Source organism: Mauremys reevesii, linkage group 22 (genome assembly GCF_016161935.1).
Source record: "Mauremys reevesii isolate NIE-2019 linkage group 22, ASM1616193v1, whole genome shotgun sequence".
In the NCBI taxonomy this organism is placed as follows: domain Eukaryota; kingdom Metazoa; phylum Chordata; order Testudines; family Geoemydidae; genus Mauremys; species Mauremys reevesii.
Window position 1 is genome coordinate 20,868,603 of NC_052644.1, and position 23,282 is coordinate 20,891,884.

The 23,282-nt window shown below is 57.5% G+C and overlaps 2 protein-coding genes across 3 annotated transcripts; both read right to left on the reverse strand.

Moving 5' to 3' along the window:
- Nucleotides 1-570: 570 nt before the first annotated feature.
- Nucleotides 571-7,444, reverse strand: LOC120388472 (immunoglobulin superfamily member 1-like). The gene is made up of 6 exons (XM_039510295.1): nucleotides 7,414-7,444; nucleotides 5,898-6,188; nucleotides 3,677-3,958; nucleotides 2,309-2,599; nucleotides 1,241-1,513; nucleotides 571-706 (listed from the first exon to the last, which is right to left on the reverse strand). The coding sequence occupies exons 1-6, from the start codon at nucleotides 7,442-7,444 to the stop codon at nucleotides 702-704; spliced, it is 1,173 nt and encodes a 390-aa protein (XP_039366229.1). The 3' UTR covers nucleotides 571-701.
- A 7,371-nt stretch (nucleotides 7,445-14,815) lies between these two features.
- LOC120388354 (leukocyte immunoglobulin-like receptor subfamily A member 2) lies at nucleotides 14,816-22,981 on the reverse strand. 2 transcript variants are annotated; one of them, XM_039510149.1, is made up of 5 exons: nucleotides 22,870-22,981; nucleotides 20,597-20,599; nucleotides 19,795-20,076; nucleotides 18,439-18,729; nucleotides 14,816-15,290 (listed from the first exon to the last, which is right to left on the reverse strand). In XM_039510149.1, the coding sequence occupies exons 1-5, from the start codon at nucleotides 22,898-22,900 to the stop codon at nucleotides 15,286-15,288; spliced, it is 612 nt and encodes a 203-aa protein (XP_039366083.1). In that variant the 5' UTR covers nucleotides 22,901-22,981; the 3' UTR covers nucleotides 14,816-15,285. The 2 variants fall into 2 exon arrangements, with proteins under 2 accessions (XP_039366083.1, XP_039366082.1); XM_039510148.1 differs by lacking the exon at nucleotides 20,597-20,599 and adding an exon at nucleotides 22,390-22,425.
- Nucleotides 22,982-23,282: the final 301 nt, after the last annotated feature.

Consider the following 23,282-nt stretch of genomic DNA (forward strand, 5'->3'; position numbering starts at 1 on the left):
TGACCAGAAACAATCAGTTCATGCCACTAATTGCAGATACCACCTTACATCAGTTAGGTTTAAATGAAAACTACGTTTCGGTAACTTTTTTGTTATTATCTATTCAGCAGATTTAAAGTAATTTTATTTAATTAATAAGCAGATTGAAAATGCTGTTTCTGTGCATTTGAATTTCCATCCAAACAGAGCTTGGACAAATCAGAAGTAAAAAACCATCATCATCATCTAGGAAATAAATGAATCATTTGCCATTTTCCAACATAATCAAAATGTACAAATTAGACAGAAGAAAAGTAAATTACTCCATAGAACTGCTGAAATCAATGTGCACAGCTATAGTTTGCCATCATGGTTAGCAACAGAAAAAGCACCAGATTTAGCGTAAAGACTCTATTGAGTTGCAAATCAACCGTTTTCATGGTTATCAACTAATGAGAATCAACCTATCATTAGGAAAATAACTAAAAAGTACAACATTAAAACCTCCTCACCCCCCTGTTGTAACCACTAGACACCACTTCCCATCCCGAGCCGGGGAGAGAACCCAGGAGTCCTGACTCCTAGCCCCCTTTATCTACCCATTAGATCCCACTCCCCTCCCTGAGCCAGGGAGAGAAACCAGGAGTCCTGAATTCCAGGGCAGGTAGATCAGGGTGGGGAGCAGAGCTGGGGTCTCATCAGCTCTGTCTTGGGGCTGGTCCTTATCCTGCAGAGACACGAAGCAGATTTGTCCATGAGTTGACCCAGATCCCCATGTATCATCCCTGCCCCTCAGCCCTACAGGGCAGCTGGGACGGGGGGGCCCAGGAAAGAGCCCCTGCCCCCCACCCCCCTCCAGCTGATGAGCCTGGATACCCTAGAAACAGTTCCCCGCTCCTGCAGCACAGCGCCCCCTAGTGCTGCCCAGGGGCTTTGGGGCCAGCTCTCCCTGCCAGGGGAGACGCCCCCTGCTGGGCCCCTGCCCCACCCCCTGGGTTTCCTTCCCCATCTCCCATCCAAGCCGTGACCCCTTCCCAGCCCGGCTTAGCAGCGGGTTTAACCCTTCCCTTGCTGGGCAGAGCACTCACTTCCCCAGGTTTTCCTGTAGCAGAGGAAGGCCAGGAGGAGAAGGAGGAGGCCAAACGGGGCTGTATCAAGCCAGGGGGCGCTAACACTGACAGCCCAGACTCGCTCTGAGACCTCCGCGAGGGTCTGGCTGGGGGTGGGGCTGGGAATGGGGATGCCGAGCCGGGCCCCTCACCTCTCACCACCAGCTCCACGGGGTCGCTCCACTCGGTGAATGGCTCCGATCTGTGGTGATGGGAGCAGCTGTAGTTCCCGCCCTGCTCCCGCTGCACGTTGTTGATGGGAAACACAAACTCCAACCTCTCCGTATCCACGTGTGCAACATGGCGTCTCCCTTTATTCAGCACGAACCTCACACCCGGGCGCAGCCCCTGACACCGGACGGACACAGATCCCCCCAGGGAGACGTTCCCGCTGGGGCTGATGGAGGGCTCGGGCAGAGTGGGCTCTGGGAGCGGAAGGAGACAGGCCATGAGATGCAGACCCTGGGCGGGGAGGAGCCGACACGGTGACCCAGCCACCGGTCCCCACCCAGCACAGCTCCCCATTGAGTGCTGGGCCTCCAGGGGAGTGGGGAGGGCCGGCTGGGCAGCCCCTAGGCCCCAAAAGCTCTGTGTGTCCCCCGAGATGGGGCCCTGGAGCCAGGGATCCCCCAACCCTCGGACTGAAATCTCCAGTGGCTGCTGCTCCCCTCACTGACTCCATCCCCCATGGGCGGTGGGTGGACCCCCCTTTCCGGGAGGCTAGGCCTGCAGCCCCCCCACACACACACTGCACAAGGCCCCCTTCTAGTGGCAGGAGCCCTGAGTGCCCCTCGCCACCCCCTCCCCCGGCCGGAGAACCCCCGGACAGCCCCCCGCCCCCACCGCCAGAGGACCCCCGACACAGCCCCAGTCCCAGTCAGCCGCAGCCAGACAACCAACCTGAGCCCCAGCCGACTGAGCCCAGCCCCAGCCTGGCCAGCCCGAGCAGCCCCAGTCATGCCAGCGAGCCCGGGTAACCCCAGCCCCCGGCCGGCTGGGCAGCCCCAGCCCAGCGTCCCTCGGCAGCGGCTCCAGCCAGGGAAGGCAGAGCTTTCCCTGGACTATTATACCCGCCACTCACGTCGTCCCCGCTCCCCGGCCGGGCGTCCCCTCTGCTAGTCCCAGGGCTTAGGGCACAGCCTGGCTCTGAGCGTCCTAGTGGCATGGAGCCTCCCGCGAGGGTCTGGCTGGGAGCCGGGACACTGAACTGGGCCCCTCACCTGCTACCACCAGCTCCATGGGGTCGCTGGGCTGCGAGGAGACGAAGGGCTCTAACCGGGGCCGGTAGCTGCAGCTGTAGCTCCCTCCGTGCTGCCGGCCCACGCTGGGGATGCGGAACTCGGCCCCGGCCCCAGCAGGGTCCATGTGTTGCTGCGGGTTCCGGTCTCCAACCTTGTGCAGGAAGAACCTCACGTCCCGGCGCAGCTCCTGACACCGGATGGTGACGTCTGCCCCTGGGGCCATGACCCCAGTGAGGCTCAGAGAGATGTTGGGTCTGCGTAAGCTGGGATCTGCGCACAGGAGACAGGCTGTGAGAGCCAGACCCAGGCACCCACCCAGCCCCGGCATCCCCAGCCGGCCCCAGCCACGGGCAGATCCAGGGGCCCCCAGGCAGAGATTCTCTCCCAGATCCCAGAGTTCCCCCCACCCAGAATCCCGGCCCTGCGAGCTGGGCTCCCAGCCCCACAGACATGGAGCCGCGGCTCCCTAGTTCTTGGGATCCTCATATGCCGTGTGTGGCCCCGCCTCATTCACTGCATCCAGCCCCCGAGCACAAAGCGACTCACGGGCTGGTCTCTGGTGTCCGGCACCGCCCAGCACCACAGGCCCCGAGCCGCACAGAAGAAGGGAGTCGGCCTCCCATTCTACAGAGTGGGAAACTGAGGCACAGACAGATTCACTTTCCTTACTGTGCTCCCAGGGGCAGGGACTGTCTCTTCACTTTGTGTTTATGCAGCACCTGGCACAACAGGGTCCTGATAATGGCGGGGACCCCACATGCTCCCAAAACACAAGGGATCCGGCGCGATTGAGGCCAACGTTTCCAGAGGTCTCCAGTAACTGTGGGCGTCTCGGTTTGTGGGCATTTGGCTTGAGATCCCTGAATATTGAGCCCCCGCCACAAGGAAGGACACTTTTGAAAACCGCGATGTGCTCCCATTACACAGAGTCTGTGGCTGCGCCAGGAGCTGGGCCAGATCTCCTGAGTCCCAGCCCAGCACCGTGTCCACCAAACCACTGATTCTCCTGCATCCCCTGCCTCATTCAGCCCCAGCCGGGGCACTGCCTGGGGCAGGGCCTGGAGAACAGAGAGGTTGGGATCACGGCATTAAATAGCGACTCCCGGTTCCTATGCACAAGGGGCAGCGTTAAAGTAGCCTCTCTGCCCTGAGACTTCAGGGGCTGCTGCTCCCCCCTAGCTAGTGAGCCCCCAGTGACTCCGTCCCCACTCCCCGGCCGGGTGTCCCCTCTGCGGTGTCAGGGCTCAGGCCAGAGCCTGGCTCTGAGTGTCCCATTGGCACCGAGTCCCCGTGAGGGTCTGGCTGGGGGTGAGGCTGGGAACAGGGACGCCGAGCCGGGCCCCTCACCTGTCACCACCAGCTCCATGGGGTCACTGGGATACGACACGTTGAACGGTTCCAATCTGCTGTGATAGGAGCAGCTGTAGATCCCGCCGTCCTCCCGGCGCACGTTGATGATGGGAAACAGAGCCTCTGAGTTCGCATCCATACTTGTGAAATGACGTCCCTCTTTATTCAGCACAAACCGCACGGCCTGGTGCTGCCTCTTACACCAGATGTTCACGGTTACCCCCAAGGAAATCCTCTCGCTGGGGATCCCATAGATGGTGGGTTTGGGGTAGCTGGGCTCTGCAGTGGGGAGCAGACAGGCCGTGAGACGCAGACCCCGGGCAGGGAGGGGCCGACACGACGACCCAGGCACCGGCCCCTCCCCAGAACAGCTCCCGACTGAGTACTGGGTTTCCAGGGGAGTGGGGAGGGGCCAGCTGAGCAGCCCCTGGGCCCCTAGTTCTCTGGGTGTCCCCCGAGATGGGGAGTGTCCCCCTGGGAAAGGCCCCCTGCTCCGCAGCTCCCCTGGGGACAGGGCTCCCCGCTCCCTCAATCTCCAGTGGCTGCTGCTCCCCCCAGTGACTCCATCCCCCATGGGCAGTGGGTGGACCCCCCTTTCCAGGATGCTGGCCCTGCAGCCCCACCACACACACACACACTGCACAAGGCCCCGTTTCTAGTGGCAGGAGCCGCGAGTGCCCCTCGCCACTCCCTCCCCTGGCTGGAGAGACCCCAAGACAGCCAGAACCCCAAGACAGCCCCCCACCCCCGTTGCCAGAGGACCCCCGGCACAGCCCCAGTCCCCGGTCAGCCCCAGCCAGCCAAGCAACTCCAGTTCCAGCCGTGCGATGCTGAGCAGCTCCAGCTACGTTTGCCAGCCCAGGTGACCCCATCCCTGTGCTAGGCCAGAGCAGCCCCAGCCCCCGTCCTTCCTCTGCCCCAAATCTCCAGGGGCTGTGTCATAAATAAACAGATCAGGGTTAAGGTCTCTTTTACCTGTAAAGGGTTAACATGCAGTACCTGATGACCACCTGACCAGAGGACCAATCAGAGACAAGATTATTTTCAAATCTCTGTGGAGGGAAGCCTTTGTCTGTGTTCTTTGTGAGAGCTCTTTTTGGATTTAAAAGAGACCAGTCATGTCTCCAAGTTCTCCTGGAGTAGTTTCTACTATGTAATAGTGAGTATTAATTAGAAAGGCGGATTAGTCTTTTGAGTTGCTTTCTATATTTGCAATTGTGTGTTTGCTAAAGGAAATTCTTTATTCCTGTTTGCTGTTACTTTGCTTTCACTGAGAAAGAAAGGGGGAGGGGGATTCTCTCCAGAGATTGATAAGCTTAGACCCTGTATTGTTCTATCTTGAGTTACAGAGACAAGTTACTTTCTTTTTATTCTTTAATAAATTCTTTTCTATTAAGGACTTGTTTGGTCTTTCCTTGGGTGGATTCTCAGGGAAAGGGGAGGGGGAGGTATCCCTCTGTAGTTAGATCCTGGTATCTCTCCTAGGAAAAGGGAGGGGGGAGGAAGCAGGGGGAATGGTTTGTTTCTCCTGGGTGTAAGAACTCCATGGGTTTGGGGCTCTTGGAATCCCCTAGGATTTTGGGGAAGGACTGTGTCTCAATCCACATTTCCTGATTGAGTGGTGGCAGCTTACTAGATCTAAACTAGGATTTTAGTTTAGAGGGAAACCAAGTCAGGTCCCCACATTGGAACCCAACAGCTCCAAGTGGGGGTGAGGCCTATGACATGGTGGCAGAATACATGCGGGTCCCCATCTTTGAACCCACAAGCTCAAAGTGGGGGTGAGACCCTATGACATAGTGGCTAGGAGAGAGAGAGGGGGGAAGTGGGATGCTTCCCTGTGTGCAGAGATTCAAGGGGTTTGAATCTGGGTTCCCCAGGGAAAGCTTGGGGGACAGGCAGTGTGTCAGACACTTTAACCTGACTGGTGGCAGCGAAGGAGACCTACCCTAGGATTTTAGGGTGGGGGAATACATGCTGGTCCTCAACTTGAAACCCCCCAGTTTCAAGTGAGGGTAAGACTAGGACAGGCTGCTTCTCCCCACTGGCTGGGGAACCCCCAAGTGACTCCGTCACCACTCCCCGGCCAGGGGTCCCCTCTGCTGGGCCCAGGGATCAGGGCAGAGCCTGGCTCTGAGCGTCCCATCCCTGCAGAGACCCCTTGTGGGTCTGGCTGGGTGTGGGGCTGGGAGCCCGGGCACTGAGACGGGCACCTCACCTCCTACAATGACCTTGACGGGGTCGCTGGGATAGGATGAGTTACTCGGTTCCGTTATGGAGCGATAGTCGCAGGTGTAGCTCCCTCCATCTTCCCGGCTGACGTTGGCGATGGGAAATTCAGCCACGGTCCCATTAGGCACCGTCTGCACCTGCGGGTTCGGGTGTCCAGCTTTACGCAGAAAGAACTCCATGCCCGGGTCCTGACCCTCACAGCGGATGGTGACGCTTCCCCCGAGTGCCACCACCCTGCTGGGGCTCACCCAGATGGTGGGTTTGAGAAATTCTTGCCCTGCTTTCAACAAGAGACAGGAGTTAAACAGGGGAGACACAGCCCCCCCCACCCCTCCCCAATTCAGTCCATCCGTCATTCGGCCTCTCTAGGAGTCTCTCCCCTACCAGGGTTGGCACTGCCTGCCCATGGGGCTCGGGGGCAGGGGGTTCACCCAGACGTAGCTCAGGGCCTGGCTGCATGAGAGATCACCTGCCTCCCTCCCCGGCCTGAGGCCAGCCAGGGAGCCTGACCACTGGGCCCCTGCAAGGGTAACCAGATGTCCTGATTTCATAGGGACAGTCCCAATTTTTTGTGCTTTTTTTTATATAGGCTCCTATTACCCCCCACCCCCACCCCGTGTCCCGATTTTTCACACTTGTTGTCTGGTCACCCTACCCCCTGCAGCTCTGCCCCCCACCCCGGGGTTGGAAATAGAGTCTGTGACTGGCAGGAATCTCACAAGACCCACCGTTCCCCAGGCCTTGGGAAGGGGGGCGGAGGAGGGGCTGTGAGTGCAGGGGAGGGAGCTGTTGGGGGTGGATCTGGGGGTGGGGGTGGATCTGGGGGGTTCTCCCCATGGCTGCATTGACCGTGAACGTTTCGGTTCCCCGAGGGGATCTAGAGCCCACAGACAGGGCCCTATTAGCGTTTGTATGAGCTGAAATAAATCCACCTGCCGCCCCCAACCCCGATCCCCACAGCCGGGCGGTGGGGAGTGGAAGAGGACAAACGAGGAGACGGTTCCCGTCTGCTTCATCAGACCGCATGAGCCTGATTCGGCTCCTAGTTATTCCCTAGCAGGGCCGGGATGGGTCTGAGCTCACAGGGGAGTTTGGGTTGAGTTTGGGGGAAGGTTCAGGGCTCAGTTCCTCTTTTCCCCACCCCATGCATCCCCTCCCCCGTCCTTGATGTTATCGTCCTCCCCACAAACTGATACTCACCTCCCCACACTCTGCTGTGCCCGGCCAGCCAGCAGCCTGGAGAGGAGACGGCTCGTTAATAACCAGAACCCAGAGCAACTGGATCCTACACCCTAGTCTCAGACTCCCACCCCCACCCCATGGGCACATGCCCTGGCGTCAGTTTCCCTGCATGGACACATGCCCTGGACTCAGATTCTGCCACCACCCCCCCCACTGCCCATGGGCACACAGCCTGGTCTCATATCCCACCCCCCATGGACACACGCCCTGGTCTCATATGGCACCCATGGGCACACACCCTGGCTTTATTCGATACTCACCGAGGAGGAGGACGGTGAGAGCAGATGCCATGACGGGGGTAGCCAGGGGCCCCTCAGCGCTGCCACCAACACCCCGAAGCCCAACTCAACCGAGCCCCAAATGAGGAACTCAGCTGGTGGCTCCAGCTACAGGAAGTCCACGATGTGTCGTCTCTTCCTGGGTCCATCACATGCTGTCTCTAATCTGCAGGTGAAATCTAGGGCAGGCAAAGCAAGCAGAGGTCCCTGCAAAACCCAGGCAACCCTGGCAGAGGTGAAAGTTAGCCGGTACCGGCCGGTACGGAGGACCAGTAAGAAAAGGTGAAGTAGCTACCGGCAAGAAAATGGATCATCCTCTCCCTCACTGCCTCCTCCTCCTGGCTCCAGCAATATTGAGGGTCCAGGGGCTCCGGCTCCACGAATGTTCGGGGCCAGGTCTTCCCCTTGCCCCACCTGCTGCCTCCCCTGAGTGTGCCCCGGACCCACTTTGCTGCCCCCCATGCACCTCCCTGGGTCCCGGAGCAGAGCGTTGGTCTCTCCCCGTCCCCTGCAGCTCCATGCTGCCTGCCTGCATTAACTGCCGCCACAGGGCAGGCGGCCCTTCCCCCTCGGACCCTTTCATTTTCCAGTGGGACCCTCCACCAGTATAGCCGCCCCCCCTGCCCGCAGTCACTGCTCTTCCCCCAGCTGGGCAAGGGGCAGCCCCGGTGAGGGGCAGCAGCAGAGGAGGAGGCGCACATGTAATGGCAGCCCCCCTGCCCGGCATGGCACCCACCACAGGGAGGCGAAGGGGATTCCTGGACCTGAGAGGGGCCCTAGGAACACGTGCAGTCATGGTGGGGGGGTGAGTGTGCTGCCAGGGGGGGGAGAAGGAGGTCCCTACCCCAGAGCTCGCTGCTGCCGGCAGGGAGAGGGCTGGGGAGGGGCGGGGGGTGGAGTCCTTCTCTCTGGCTGCAGTCCCGGGGCAGCCTGCCTGCACCCTGCACCTGTGACCCATGTAGGTAAAATTAATACGTGATCATGCAATTAAAGGGGGCAGAGTTAAGGAAAACTTAACTGTGGCATTTCCTGGTGCTGGAGGGTTTGACTCTGCAGCCTTCCCTCTCACCCTGCCAACCTGCCCGCCTGTGACACGAGCCGTGGCACCGAGTGAGGAGCGGGTGCGATGGGAGATGCCTGGGTTTGCTGCCCCTTGCACCATAGCTGAGCGGTGATGACGTGTTTACACTGGAACACCTGGTTCCAAGGCGCTTTTCTCAGCATGTGAATTAAATCAACCAGGTTCAAAAGAAAACGAGAGGAAGAGAAATTCCATCCCGGGCCCCCAACGGGTCACCAGCCCCTGGAGACCCAGGGACCTTCTAATGCTCCCGCAGAGACCCTGCCCCCGAGCTGGAGGAGACACTGTCAGGGGTTATGTGGCCAGACCCCAAGAAAGGGATGTGACACAGGCTTGTTTATATAGACATCCCATCTTCCCTCAAATCCCCATCCTCTCTGCCCCGCCCTGTCCCACCTCAAACCCTGCTCCCTGCACAAACCTCCACCTACCTCCCCCTCATCCCTGTCCCCCCAAACCCACACTGCCCTCTCCCATCCCCACTGCAACACCCACCCCCTTTCTGTCTCCCCTCGAATTTCTGTTCCCACTCATTCCCTGATCTCAGCCCATCTCCCCTCTAATCCCTTCCCCGCCCCACCCTCGGCCTGTCCCCCAAAATCCCGTACCCGACTGCTCTTTGCAAAGGGTCTCACAGGCCCAGAGCCCTCAGGGGGTTAGAAACTCTCTCCCTCGCCAGCGTTACCCAGGCCGGGGGCCGGGGCTCATTTCAAACCAAGGCCCTGGGGGGCTGAGTGACCGCGGCCAACAGCCGGAGTCAGCCCGGCTCCAAGTCTCGCTCCTTCGGGAGTCACCGGAGCAGAGCCGCTTGTGTTCAGACCAGCCGGGCTGTGGGGGGAGGAACCGGTTCATTTCACTCTCCGGACGGACGGGCAGGGCGGCCACTGACCCCGTTCCTAGTGTAAGCGGGGGAAGGGTCCCGCTATTGTGGGGAACTTTCCTGGCTTATACACGCCCCTTAAAATGGTTCTGTGTAATCACACTGCCACTTTGATAAGGGTACATGGAATCTCTGTAAGAACAAAAGAAACAGTCACACCTTCTGTAAAAATTGCTCTGGCGAATGTTTTAAAAGTTATAGTATAGAAGGAATGTGCATTTTCCCTAGGACATGAGCAGTGTATATTGTAGAAAGGGGTAAAAGAAATGCAAATGAAACATGCTGCTGAATTAAAATCCTATTAGGGCTCCAAAAAGAGAAGCAATAGATCTCTGTGTGTTCTCTGAGCTCTGCTGATGGTTTTGAATCCAAAAGCCAAGCCTGTGTGGATGCAAATTACCTAACTGATAAAGGAAGGTGAGAACGGCCAGCACAAAAGAAGCTGCAAATAAAGGACATATCTTTATATCAGCAAACAAATTGCCTACGTAAAAGGCCTGGTATGACAAGATCCCTTTAATAGATTTGACGCTAATGTTCTTGTCTATATTAAACGTTGAAATAAATGTCATGTTAATAAGCACCCCTGTAACAATGACTAGTGTGTATGATTTTTGGAAAAATCCTTTAAGGTAATATGGTAATGATGCTTCTCAACTATTACCTGTGAATAAAATTAAAGCTTAACACAGCAGGAAAAACATTACAAACTTGGTCTGCTATATAAGAAGAAAAAGTGAGGTACGTCACCTCATGGATTTAATGACTAAACAGTGGGATAATTTCCCCATAACCCTTAAAAAGTAGAAGCCATTAAAGCCTGGCCTGCCTATGGAACAAAAACACAGGAAAATATGGGGGTGATTCCTCTGTTTTGCCTACAATCAGCAAGGGTCTTTGTAAAAGAAAGGAATCTTTGAAGCAATAATCAATGCGACTCCGAAAGGGGTAGAAAAATGTTATTTTTGTCGTTCAGAAAATCAGAAAAAGCTAATACCAGCTTGTGACGAACTGGGACTGTTCTTACTGTGGGTTGTAAGTGCTGAGTGTGGGGTGTTGGCCTGGGAGGACGATCTGCATTGGGGGATGGGAGACTGGCCTGAGGGAGAGTCATGGTGAATCGCAGGAAGCCGGGGGTGCAGGACCCTGACTCCCCCATACTCCGTGACACAGCTACAGAACAACCTATTACAAAACCAAATGAAAGTAAAAAAACATCCTGCGATAGCTGTGGAATGTACTGAAATGCAGATATTTAGAATATACGATGTTTTGGGTAATCTCAGAAAATAGTAAGGTTTTGATGCATCTGTTAGAGCAAAGGAAAAGATCATTGTCTGATACCTATCGATATAAATGGATGCGGTCTGTCTCCAGTACGGTGAGACCAAATTTGTTAAGTGAAGAAATGGTTGTTAACATCGCACGCCAACAGGCTCTGGACGCAAAGCTATGGAAAGTTAGCCCACTCCCCGGATTGCACTTGGGATCCTTCTGGCTACCCTGGACCTTGAGCCAGTGGGCTGGGGAGGGAGGGAAGCTATTGGGCACCAGAAGTAGTACCAAGTGGACTCCTCAAAAGCGGGTAGGCTTATCCACGCCTGTTGCTCCAAAGCCCTGTAGCAAAGACATTTCACTAGACTCCTGTATGTGTGATAAAATGAATAATGAGACCAAAGTGCTGTGTAATGGGCTCTGGGTGTGTGTTCATTCTTGGGGGAAAGTGTTTTAAAAGTGTTCGCAACCCACCAGTAGACAAATGTAAAGGTAATGTAAGGACTGTGTTTGCCAATAATCACATTTACTATTTGCCACAGCCAAAAAAAAGTCTCAGCTTCCTGTGCGCCCTGATCTAGCTGAGTTCTCTATCGGTCTTGGCATTGAACTGCAAACAGTTACCAATCGTCTGTTAAAAGGTAACATAGTTCCTAGACAAACCAATGTGGGAAAGCGAACCATTCCTATTTGTGACAGACCCAGAGCAGTGGGATACAGGAGTCTGGTAGAGGGCAAATATACTGGTCACTGGATGAGGAGTTTTCTGTTCCCTGAGTGACCAGAGCAGGGGCTGCACTAGAGTAATCCGGAACCTGCTAGAACCAATTCAGGCCGACAGGCTGATTAGATCACCTGCAGCCAATCAAGGCAGGCTAATCAGGGCACCTGGGTTTAAAAAGGAGCTCACTCCAGTCAGGTGGGGGGATCCAGAGGAGAGGAAGTGCGTGTGAGGAGCTGGGAGCAAGAGGTGCAAGGAGCTGAGTGAGAGGGTGCTGCTGCTGCTGCTGCTGGAGGACTGAGGAGTACAAGCGTTATCAGACACCAGGAGGAAGGTCCTGTGGTGAGGATAAAGAAGGTGTTGGGAGGAGGCCATGGGGAGTAGCCCAGGGAGTTGTAGCTGTCATGCAGCTGTACCAGGAGGCACTATAGACAGCTGCAATCCACAGGGCCCTGGGCTGGAACCCGGAGTAGAGGGCGGGCCTGGGTTCCCCCCAAACCTCCCAACTCCTGATCAGGCACAGGAGGAGCTGACCCAGACTGTAGGGAAGATCACTGAGGTGAGCAAATCTACCAATAAGCGCAGGACCCACCAAGGTAGAGGAGGAACTTTGTCACATATTACACGCGCAAATGGGGACACGTTAAGAATTGCCACTGCAGAAAGACATAACAGCTTACCATTGGTATAACAGATCTTCTGGATGGTCTCCCACAACTACTGGCACACTAATGTTACTACTTCTAATTGTTTTGGTTTTAAATTGTATGTGTTTAATTGCAATGTTTGGAATGTGCTGTTGGATAAAACAAATGTTTGCAAAGCTAGAGTCACGGGCCCAAATCACCTTCCGGTATTTTCTATTACGCGGACTAAATAAGAAGTGACACTGGCAATTAATAATCTTAGTGTCCAAAGGGGGATATGTAGGAGCAGGATTTTATAACGTCCCGTAAGAATGAATGTATGATTTGATTTCATCCTGCTAGCCACCCTTTTTGAATAGCAGAACGAAATGACCCTCTGGGACTATAAGATTCTGGTTTCCCATATGCAAATTGGGCCCTCTCTAAGTCTTTGTTTTAAGATTTAGTTAGTAAGAGACAGGATTCTCTATTGTGTCTATATGTTAAGTAAATTAGAGAAACATTGAAGGCCTGGGTCTCAATGTAAATTGTCTTGGTTATTGATTGTAAAACTTAGCAAGGTTTAATTTGCAATGCCTCTTTGCTCGATATAAAATACTGCTGTTTGTATTCTCAATCTGTTTGTGTGAATGAGGAATGTATGCATGTCACGGAGTGTAGGGGAGTCAGGCCCTGCACCCCCGGGCTACCTGCCGATTCATCAGGACTCTCAGCCAGCCAGTAAAGCAGAAGGTTTATTTAGACGACAGGAACACAGTCCAACACAGGTCTTGCAGACACAGATAACAGGATCCCCCCGGTTAGGTCCATCTTGGGGCCTCACAGCCCCCCTCAGGGATCAGAGCCCTCTCTCCCTGCTTCCCCCCCTTTCCCCAGCCAACTCCAGTCTGCCCAACCCCCTCCAGCCCCTCCCCTCTCCTCCGCTTCTTTCCCGGGCCAGGAGGTCACCTGACCCCTTTGTCTCCAACACCTTTAGCCACCACCTTTGCAGGGAGGGGCCCGGCCATCAGTTGCTAGGAGACAGAGTGTCAGGCATTTGGCTGCATGGACTTTTGCTGCTAGAAACTTAGGATCTGTACCCAGCCCCCAGTAAGACCAGTCCCACTTCGTCACAATGCATCAGGAAAAGATAAGGTGTGAAGGCCTTTGTTATAGCCAGAGTCAAAGAAGAAGTAGTAAAGAGATTTGAACATCAAAGAATCATCAGGTACTGCTTACTATTCAGATGGCTGTTAAAGTGTCTGGCACCGCAGAGTGGATACATGCTTCGCAGTGTAAGAATGCACCACCCCCAGTGAACCAATCACCTCAGGACCACGCAGAGTCAATTTTGACTCCAGAAGACGACGTAGAGGAACAGCTTGCAATACCTTACTATCTACGCTCTCGTAAGGGTTGCCAGAAGCAGACGACGACCCTAAAGCAAGGCCCAAGAAGAAGCAGTAGCGAGCCTCGCACCTGCGCCTGGTGGACGTAAACCCATGACTGCGGTTTCCTCAGTTGAGGTTGTCAGAACCAGAAGGGCCCTGCCTCCAACATGCACCTCTCGTGGCGCCTGTTCCTCGGCTGCTGGTGTCTTAAGGTCTGGGGAGTCCACAATGACAATTCTTTTATCCAGCAGCAAGTGTGGATAGCTCAGACCCTTAATATTTCTAAATGCTGGGTCTGCAGCCACATCCCAGCCCACTCTCAACTGGGGTTCCTGTCCTGACTATCCCACTCAATTCCCCAGACCTCACTGGAGGACCTTGTCCGTTTAACACAATATGGAACAGCAATAACACGTGGGGGAGTAATAGACCAGGCAAAAAGGCTCCTGAGGTTACAAGCAGTAGTTAAAATAATGGCAAATAAAACTGGAAAAAGTTTGAGTCCTGGCCAAACAACCAGGGGCAATCCAACATGGGGCCCTCCAAAACAGTCAGGCATTGGACATAGTGCTGACGGCCAAAGGAGGGACCTGTGCTCTCACTGGAAAAGAATGTGGTGTCTATATACCTGACAACACCAACGAGGTAATAGATCACGCTAGCCACTTAGAACAAATCGCACATCTTCCCCATGAAGAGCCGAGTTCTTTATGGAAGTGGCTAAGTAACCTGTTCAATTTCTCTGACATAGGAAACTGGTTGCTTCAGGGAGCCCTGACCATCCCGTTTGGAATCCTAATAATTTTTTAATGTTTTTAGTCTCCTGTTGTATCCAAAATTGTGTAAGGCCCGCCACCCAGGTGACTTCCCCAGAACAGAGTGCTAATATCATGATTTGAAATATCGCTGATAAACAAAGAGATAAAGAACGGATAATATGTGGAACCCAGTAAATTGTTGGTAATGGCGTAGCGTGACCAAAAGGAGGGATTGTGAAAGTAGAATGAATTATATTGTAAAAATAAAAAGGATTAAAGAAATGCTGTGTGTACCTTTAAGCAAAAGAGCTGAAATGTTAAAATACAGGTGTCAGGAAGAGGAACATTAAGGCATAAACAATGCGCTAATGGTGAAACATTAGCCGGAGATTGGTAAAAGTTGGCAAGGAAATTAACTACGTATGTCTAGCCTCCGGTGAACTTGTCAGTTCTGCTTTCTTTGTAACCTTGTCAAGTTCGCTCCTTTTGATCTGTATAAATTGAGATAGTTTGTGTCTTGCATGGTGCTCACATTATCTGGGTGTCATTAGCAGAGCGCTGTGCTAATAAAACAGAGTGGTCTGACAAACTGTGAGTCCAGAGTCTGACTTAGACATTTTATTTAATTAACAAACATATTCAAAATGCTGTTTCTGTGAATTTGAATTTCCATCCAAACAGAGCTTGGACAAATCAGAAGTAAAAATCCATCATCATCATCTAGGAAATAAATGAATCATTTGCCATTTTCCAACATTATCAAAATGTAAAAATTAGACAGAAGAAATGTAAATTACTCCATAGAACTGCTGAAATCAATGTGCACAGCGATAGTTTGCCATCATGGTTAGCAACAGAAAAAGGAACAGATTTAGCATAAAGACTCTATTGAGTTGCAAATTAACCATTTTCATGGTTATCAACTAATGAGAATCAACCTATCATTAGGAAAATAACTAAAAAGTACAACATTAAAACCTCCTCACCCCCCTGTTGTAACCACTAGACACCACTTCCCATCCCGAGCCGGGGAGAGAACCCAGGAGTCCTGAATCCTAGCGCAGGTAGATCAGGGTGGGGAGCAGAGCTGGGGTCTCATCTGCTCTGTCTCGGGGCTGGTCCTTATCCTGCACAGACACGAAGCAGATTTGTCCATGAGTCAACCCGGATCCCCATGTATCAGCCCTGCCCCTCAGCCCTACAGGGCAGCTGGGACGGGGGTGCGAGGGAGGACCCAGGAAAGAGTCCCTGCCCCCCACGCTCTGCCAGGGGAAGCCCGCCCCCCTCCAGCTGATGAGCCTGGATACCCTAGAAACAGGTTCCCGCCCCTTGCAGCACAGCGCCCCCTAGTGCTGCCCAGGGGCTTTGGGGCCAGCTCTCCCTGCCAGGGGAGACGCCCCCTGCTGGGCCCCTGCCCCACCCCCTGGGTTTCCTTCCCCGTCTCCCATCCAAGCCGTGACCCCTTCCCAGCCCGGCTTAGCAGCGGGTTTAACCCTTCCCTTGCTGGGCAGAGCACTCACTTATTTGGGTTTTCCTGTAGCAGAGGAAGGCCAGGAGGAGAAGGAGGAGGCCAAACGGGGCTGTATCAAGCCAGGGGGCGCTAATACTGACAGCCCAGACTCGCTCTGAGACCCCTGCGAGGGTCTGGCTGGGGGTGGGGCTGGGAACGGGGATGCAGAACCGGGCCCCTCACCTCTCACCACCAGCTCCACGGAGTCGCTCCACTCAGTGAATGGCTCCAATCTGCTGTGATGGGAGCAGCTGTAGTTCCCGCCCTGCTCCCGCTGCACGTTGTTGATGGGAAACACAAACTCCAACCTCTCCGTATCCACGTGTGCAACATGGCGTCTCCCTTTATTCAGCACGAACCGCACGCCCGGGCGCAGCCCCTGACACCGGACGGACACAGATCCCCCCAGGGAGATGTTCCCGCTGGGGCTGATGGAGGGCTTGGGCAGAGTGGGCTCTGGGAGCAGAAGGAGACAGGCCGTGAGACACAGACCCTGGGCGGGAAGGGGCCGACACGGTGACCCAGCCACCGGCCCCCACCCAGCACAGCTCCCCATTGAGTGCTGGGCCTCCAGGGGAGTGGGGAGGGCCGGCTGGGCAGCCCCTAGGCCCCAAAAGCTCTGTGTGTCCCCCGAGATGGGGCCCTGGAGCCAGGGATCCCCCAACCCTTGGACTGAAATCTCCAGTAGCTGCTGATCCCCTCAGTGACTCCATCCCCCATGGGCGGTGGGTGGACCCCCTTTCCGGGAGGCTGGCCCTGCAGCCCCCCCCCCCCAACACACACACACTGCACAAGGCCCCGCTTCTAGTGGCAGGAGCCCTGAGTGCCCCTTGCCACCACCTCCCCCGGCCAGAGAACCCCCGGGGCAGGCCGGAACCCGGAGACAGCCCCCCACCCCCACCGCCAGAGGACCCCCGGCACTGCCCCAGGCCAGGGTCAGCCACAGCCAGACAACCGACCTGAGCCCCAGCTGACTGAGCCCAGCCCCAGCCTGGCCAGCCCCAGTCACGCCAGCTGGCCTGAGCGACCCCAGTCCCCGGCTGGCCAGCCCCAGCCCCCGGCTGGCTGGCCAGCCCCAGCCCAGTCCCGGGTCAGCCACAGCCGCCCAACCAACCCGAGCCCCCGCCATGCCATGCCAAGCAGCCCCAGCAGCGCCAGCCAGCCCGGGTGACCCCAGCCCCAGGCCCCGGCCAGCTGGCCAACCACAGCCCAGCGTCCCTCAGCAGCGGCTCCAGCCAGGGAAGGCAGAGCTTTCTCTGGACTATTATACCCGCCATCCATGTCATCCCTGCTCCCCGGCCGGGCATCCCCTCTGCTGGGCCCAGGGCTTAGGGCACAGCCTGGCTGTGAGCGTCCTAGCAGCATGGAGCCCCCCACGAGGGTCTGGCTGGGAGCGGGGACGTGGAGCCGGGCCCCTCACCTGCCACCACCAGCTGCACGGGGTCGCTGGGCAGCGAGGAGATGAAGAGCTCTGACCGGGGCCGGTAGCTGCAGCTGTAGTTCCCTCCGTGCTGCCGGCCCATGCTGGGGATGCGGAACTCGGACACGTTCCCAGCAGTGTCCATGTGTTGCTGTGGGTTCAGGTCTCCAGCCTTGTGCAGGAAGAACCTCACGTCCCGGCGCTGCCCCTGACACCGGATGGTGACGTCTGCCCCTGGGGCGGTGACCCCAGTGAGGCTCAGAGAGATGGAGGGTCTGGGTAAGCTGGGTTCTGCACACAGGAGACAGGCTGTGAGAGCCAGACACAGGCACCCACCCAGCCCCAGCCTCCCCAGCCGGCCCCAGCCACGGGCAGATCCAGGGCCCCCGGGGCAGAGATTCTCTCCCAGATCCCAGAGTTCCCCCCACCCAGAATCCCAGCCCTGCGAGCTGGGCTCCCAGCCCCACAGACACTGAGCCGTGGCTCCCTAGTGCTTGAGACCCTCATATACCCATGTGTGGCCCCTGCCTCATTCACTGCATCCAGCCCCCTGAGCACAGAGCGACTCACGGGCTGGTCTCGGGTGCCCGGCACCACCCAGCACCACAGGCTCCGAGCATCACACAAGAAGGGAGTCAGCCTCCCATTCTACAGAGCAGGAAACTGAGGCACAAAAAGATTCACTTTCCTCACTGAGCTCCCAGGGGCAGGGACTGTCTCTTCACTCTGTGTTTATGCAGCGCCTGGCACAAGGGGCCCTGATCATGGCGGGGGCCCTACATGCTCCCCCAACACAAGGGATCCAGCGCTATTGGGGCCAGGGTTTGTAGAGGTCTCCACTAACTGTGGGTGTCTCGGTTTGTGGGTGTTCAGCCTGAGATCCCTGAACATTGAGGCCCCCCCACCATGAAGGACACTTTTGGAAACCAAGACGTGCTCCCATCACACAGAGTCTGTGGCTGCTCCAGGAGCTGGGCCAGATCTCCTGGGTCCCAGCCCAGCGCCATGTCCACCAAACCACTGATTCTCCTGCAGCCCCTGCCTCATTCAGCCCCAGCCGGGGCACTGCCTGGGGCGGGCGCTGGAGAACAGAGGGGTTGGGATCACGGGATTAAATAGCAACTCACGGTTCATATGAACTGGGGACAGCATTAAAGTAGCCTCCAGGGCTGCTGCTCCCCCCTGGCTGGGGAACCCCCCAGTGACTCCGTCCCCGCTCCCCGGCCGGGAGTCCCCTCTGCTGGGCCCAGGGCTTAGGGCACAGCCTGGCTCTGAGCGTCCTGGCAGCATGGAGCCTCCCGCGAGGGTCTGGCTGGGAGTGGGGAAGCCAAGCCGGGCCCCCCACCTGCTACCACCAGCTGCACGGGGTCGCTGGGCGGCGAGGAGACGAAGGGCTCTGACCGGGGCCGGTAGCTGCAGCTGTAGTTCCCTCCGTGCTGCCGGCCCACGCTGGGGATGCGGAACTCGGCCCCGGCCCCAGCAGGGTCCATGTGTCGCTGCGGGTTCAGGTCTCCAGCCTTGTGCACGAAGAACCTCACGTCCCGGTGCTGCCCCTCACACCGGATGGTGACGTCTGCCCCTGAGGCCACGACCCCAGTGAGGCTCAGAGAGATGTTGGGTCTGGGTAAGCTGGGATCTGCGCACAGAAGACAGGCTGTGAGAGCCAGACCCAGGCACCCACCCATCCCCAGCCTCCCCAGCCGGCCCCAGCCACAGGCAGATCCAGGGGCCCCTGGGGCAGAGATTCTCTCCCAGATCCCAGAGTTCCCCCCACCCAGAATCCCGGCCCTGCGAGCTGGGCTCCCAGCCCCACAGACATGGAGCCGCGGCTTCCTAGTGCTTGATACCCTCATATGGCCATGTGTGGCCCCTGCCTCATTCACTGCATCCAGCCCCCCGAGCACAGAGTGACTCACGGGCTGGTCTCTGGTGCCCGGCACCGCCCAGCACCACAGGCCCCAAGCCGCAAACAAGAAGGGAGTCAGCCTCCCATTCTACAGAGCAGGAAACTGAGGCACAAAAAGATTCACTTTCCTCACTGAGCTCCCAGGGGCAGGGACTGTCTCTTCACTCTGTGTTTATGCAGCGCCTGGCACACCGGGGCCCTGATCATGGCGGGGGCCCTACATGCTCCCCCAGCACAAGGGATCCAGCGCTATTGAGGCAGCGTTTTCAGAGGTCTCCACTAACTGTGGGTGTCTTGGTTTGTGGGTGTTCAGCCTGAGATCCCTGAACATTGAGGCCCCCCCACCATGAAGGACACTTTTGGAAACCAAGACGTGCTCCCATCACACAGAGTCTGTGGCTGCTCCAGGAGCTGGGCCAGATCTCCTGGGTCCCAGCCCAGCGCCGTGTCCACCAAACCACTGATTCTCCTGCAGCCCCTGCCTCATTCAGCCCCAGCCGGGGCACTGCCTGGGGCGGGCGCTGGAGAACAGAGGGGATGGGATCACAGGATTAAATAGCAACTCATGGTTCATACGAACTGGGGACAGCGTTAAAGTAGCCTCCAGGGCTGCTGCTCCCCCCTGGCTGGGGAACCCCCCAGTGACTCCGTCCCCGCTCCCCGGCCAGGCGTCCCCTCTGCGGGGTCAGTGCTCAGGCCAGAGCCTGGCTCTGAGTGTCCCATTGGCACCGAGTCCACGTGAGGGTCTGGCTGGGGGTGAAGCTGAGAAGGGGGACGCCGAGCCAGGCCTCTCACCTCTCACCACCAGCTCCACGGGGTCGCTGGGGTCTGACATGTTGAATGGCTCCGATTTGCTGCGATAGGTGCAGCTGTAGTTCCCGCCTTGCTCCCGGCTCTCGATGTTGATGAGAAACAGAGCCTGTGAGTTCGCATCCACACTTCTGTTATGGCGTCCATCTTTATACAGCATGAACTGCATGAACTGGTTCTGCCCCTTACACAAGATGCTCACGGATCCCCCCAAGGAAACCCCCTTGCTGGGGATCCCAGAGATGGTGGGTTTGGGGTAGCTGGGCTCTGCGGTGGGAAGCAGACAGGCTGTGAGACGCAGACCCCAGCGGGGAGGGGCCGACACGACGACCCAGGCACCGGCCCCTCCCCAGAACAGCTCCCGACTGTGTACTGGGTTTCCAGGGGAATGGGGAGGGGCCGGCTGAGCAGCCCCTGGGCCCCTAGCTCTCTGGGTGTCCCCCGAGATGGGGAGTATCCCCCTGGGAAAGGCCCCCTGCTCCGCAGCTCCCCCGGGGACAGGGATCCCCCCTCCCTCACTCTCCAGTGGCTGCTGCTCCCCCCAGTGACTCCCCCCATGGGCGGTGGGTGGACCCCCTTTCCAGGACGCTGGCCCTGCAGCCCCACCACACACACACACATTGCACAAGGCCCCGCTTCTAGTGGCAGGAGCTCCGAGTGCCCCTCGCCACCCCCTCCCCCGGCCGGAGAAACCTCGGCTAGCCAGCACCCCACGACAGCCCCCCACCCCCGTCGCCAGAGGACCCCCGGCACAGCCCCAGTACCCGGTCAGCCCCAGCCAGCCAACCGACTCCAGTTCCAGCCATGTGATGCTGAGCAGCTCCAGCTACGTTTGCCGGCCCGGGTAACCACAGCCTTGTGTTAGGCCAGTACAGCCCCAGCCCCCGGCCTTCCTCTGCCCCAAATCTCCAGGGGCTGCTTTCCCCCCTGGCTGGGGAACCCCCAAGTGACTCCATCCCCGCTCCCTGGCCAGGGGTCCCCTCTGCTGGGCCCAGGGATCAGGGCAAAGCCTGGCTCTGAGCGTCCCATCGGTGCACCCCGCTCCCCCCTACCGCCACCCCACCGTCCCAATTCAGTCCATCCGTCATTCAGCCTCTCTAGGAGTCTGTCCCCTACCAGGGTTGGCACTGCCTGCCCGTGGGGCTCGGGGGCAGGGGGTTCACCCAGACGTAGCTCAGGGCCCGGCTGCATGAGAGATCACCTGCCACCACCACCCCCTGCCTGAGGCCAGCCAGGGAGCCTGAGCCATGGGCCCGATGCAGCTCTGCCTCCCATCACAGGGTTGGAAATAGAGTCTGTGACTGGCAGGAAACTCACAAGACCCACCGTTCCCCAGGCCTTGGTGGGGAGGCTGTGAGTGCAGGGGAGGCAGCTGTTGGGGGTGGATCTGGGGGCAGGGGAGGATCTGGGGGGGTTTCCCCCATGGCTGCACTAACTGTGAATGTTTCGGTTCCCAGAGGGGAACTAGATTAGGGGCGTTTCTTGGGGTTTTCTGTGGTTTCCAGTGGGTTGCATGGACAGGGGGTGGGACTCAGTGTCCTTGGGTTTTACTGGTTTAAGGAGGTGAGGGGAGAGGGAGTTTGTTGTTACAGAGGACCAGAGAGAGACTCGAGACCCCGGCCGATGGCCTGGAGGATGGAGACCCCAGTGACTGGTGACCTGGTGACCCGGAGACCCGGCTCAGGAGTCACAGCTGGTTCTGGCCAGTGGGAGGACAATGGGCTGCAGAGAGAGGACCCCAGTGACCTGACCAGCCGGTTCCAGCCAGAGGGGCCAGAGGAGGGCTGAGAGGAGAGGAGACCCAGGCCTTCCTGTTTAGGTCCCTGTTTACCTGGAGAGAAGACAATGGACAAAGGAGGCCTGGGGCTGGTGATATCAGAGGCCCAGCTGGGAAGCAGGGGGGCTCTGGGCTGGAGAGGGGGAGCAGGAAGAGCCCACCTGGCTGCAGGGGAGACTGGGATGTGCTGGGCTGAGGGAGGCCAGGCCTGAGGCCCGGAGAGTTTCCTGTGCTGTGCTCAACTCTCAATAAACCCTCCTGTTTTATGCTGGCTGAGAGTCACTCTGGGCTAGAAAGCAGGGTGGCATTATCCCCTTCGGGGGTGAGGAGGCCCGGGGGATCCAGAGCGCGTGGGCTGAGAGACAGGGGCGCTAAGGCTCAGAGAGGTGCAGCTCAGGGAGGTCGAGGGGCCTGACCCCAAGAGAGAGAGGACCCCCGAGAAGGGCTGTCGCTCTGAAAGGGGCACCCCCCACGGACCGCATGGGGCCAAGAGTGGGCACGATCTGTGAGTCCATGACAGAAATAAATCCACATGCCGCCCCCAACCCCGATCCTCACAGCTGTGGGTGGGGAGTGGGAGAGGAGATTGAACGAGGGGACAGTTCCCGTCTGCTTCATCAGACCCCACAAGCCTGATTCGGCTCCTAGTTATTCCCTAGCAGGGCCAGGACGGGTCTGAGCTCACAGTGGGAGTTTGGGTTGAGTTTGGGGGAAGGTTCAGGGATCAGTTCCTCTTTTCCCCACCCCATGCATCCCCTCCCCCGTCCTTGATGTTATCGTCCTCCCCACAAACTGATACTCACGTCCCCACACCCCACTGTGCCCGGCCAGCCAGCAGCCTGGAAAGGAGACGGCTTGTTAATAACCAGATCCCAGGGCAACTGGATCCTACACCCTAGTCTCAGACCCCCACCCCCAAACCACGGGCACATGCCCTGGTGTCAGTTTCCCTGCATGGACACATGCCCTGGACTCAGATTCTGCCACCCCCGACCCCCCACGGACACACGCCCTGGTCTCATATCCCACCCCCCATGGGCACACACCCTGGTCTCATATCCGACCCCCCATGGGCACACGCCCTGGTCTCAGATCCCACCCCCCATGGGCACACGCCCTGGTCTCAGATCCACCCCCCATGGGCACACGCCCTGGTCTCAGATCCCACCCCCCATGGGCACACGCCCTGGCCTCAGATCCCACCCCCCACCATGGGCACACGCCGTGGTCTCAGATCCCACCCCCCACCATGGGCACACGCCCTGGCTTTATTCAATACTCACCGAGGAGGAGGACGGTGAGAGCAGATGCCATGATGAGGGCAGCGAGGGGCCCCTCAGCGCTGCCACCAACACCCCGGTGCCCAGCTCCACCGAGCCCCAAATGAGGAACTCAGCTGGTGGCTCCAGTTACAGGAAGTCAACGATGTGTCGTCTCTTCCTGTGTCCATCACACATTGTCTCTAATCTGCAGGCGAAATCTAGAACAGCCAAAGCAAGCAGAGGTCCCTGCAAAACTCAGGAAACCCTGGGCCCCTCAGCCTGGCCACGCATCAGGCAGCTCCGAACTTCTTTATGTCTCTGTGGGGACTCGGGAAAGGTCACTGTGATGCAGCAGGGAGTGGGGAGTATTGACCTGGGAATGTTGCAGGGGAGTTTTACTGGGACTGTGTGTGCAATGGGAGACTTTCCTTGAG

Bases quoted from the DNA above. Each gene is read 5' to 3' on its own strand.
- LOC120388472 (XM_039510295.1), bottom strand. From the start codon at position 7,444: ATGGCATCTGCTCTCACCGTCCTCCTCCTCG. The intron at 6,189-7,413 runs GTGAGTATCGAA...TGTTGAAAGCAG, and splicing joins TCTCACCGTCCTCCTCCTCG to GGCAAGAATTTCTCAAACCC. The intron at 2,600-3,676 runs GTGAGGGGCCCG...TCCTGTGCGCAG, and splicing joins CATGGAGCTGGTGGTGACAG to ATCCCAGCTTACGCAGACCC.
- LOC120388354 (XM_039510148.1), bottom strand. From the start codon at position 22,900: ATGGCATCTGCTCTCACCGTCCTCCTCCTCG. The intron at 22,426-22,869 runs GTGAGTATTGAA...TCTCCTTTCCAG, and splicing joins TCTCACCGTCCTCCTCCTCG to GCTGCTGGCTGGCCGGGCAC. The intron at 20,077-22,389 runs GTGAGTATCAGT...TTCCCACCGCAG, and splicing joins GCACAGTGGGGTGTGGGGAC to AGCCCAGCTACCCCAAACCC.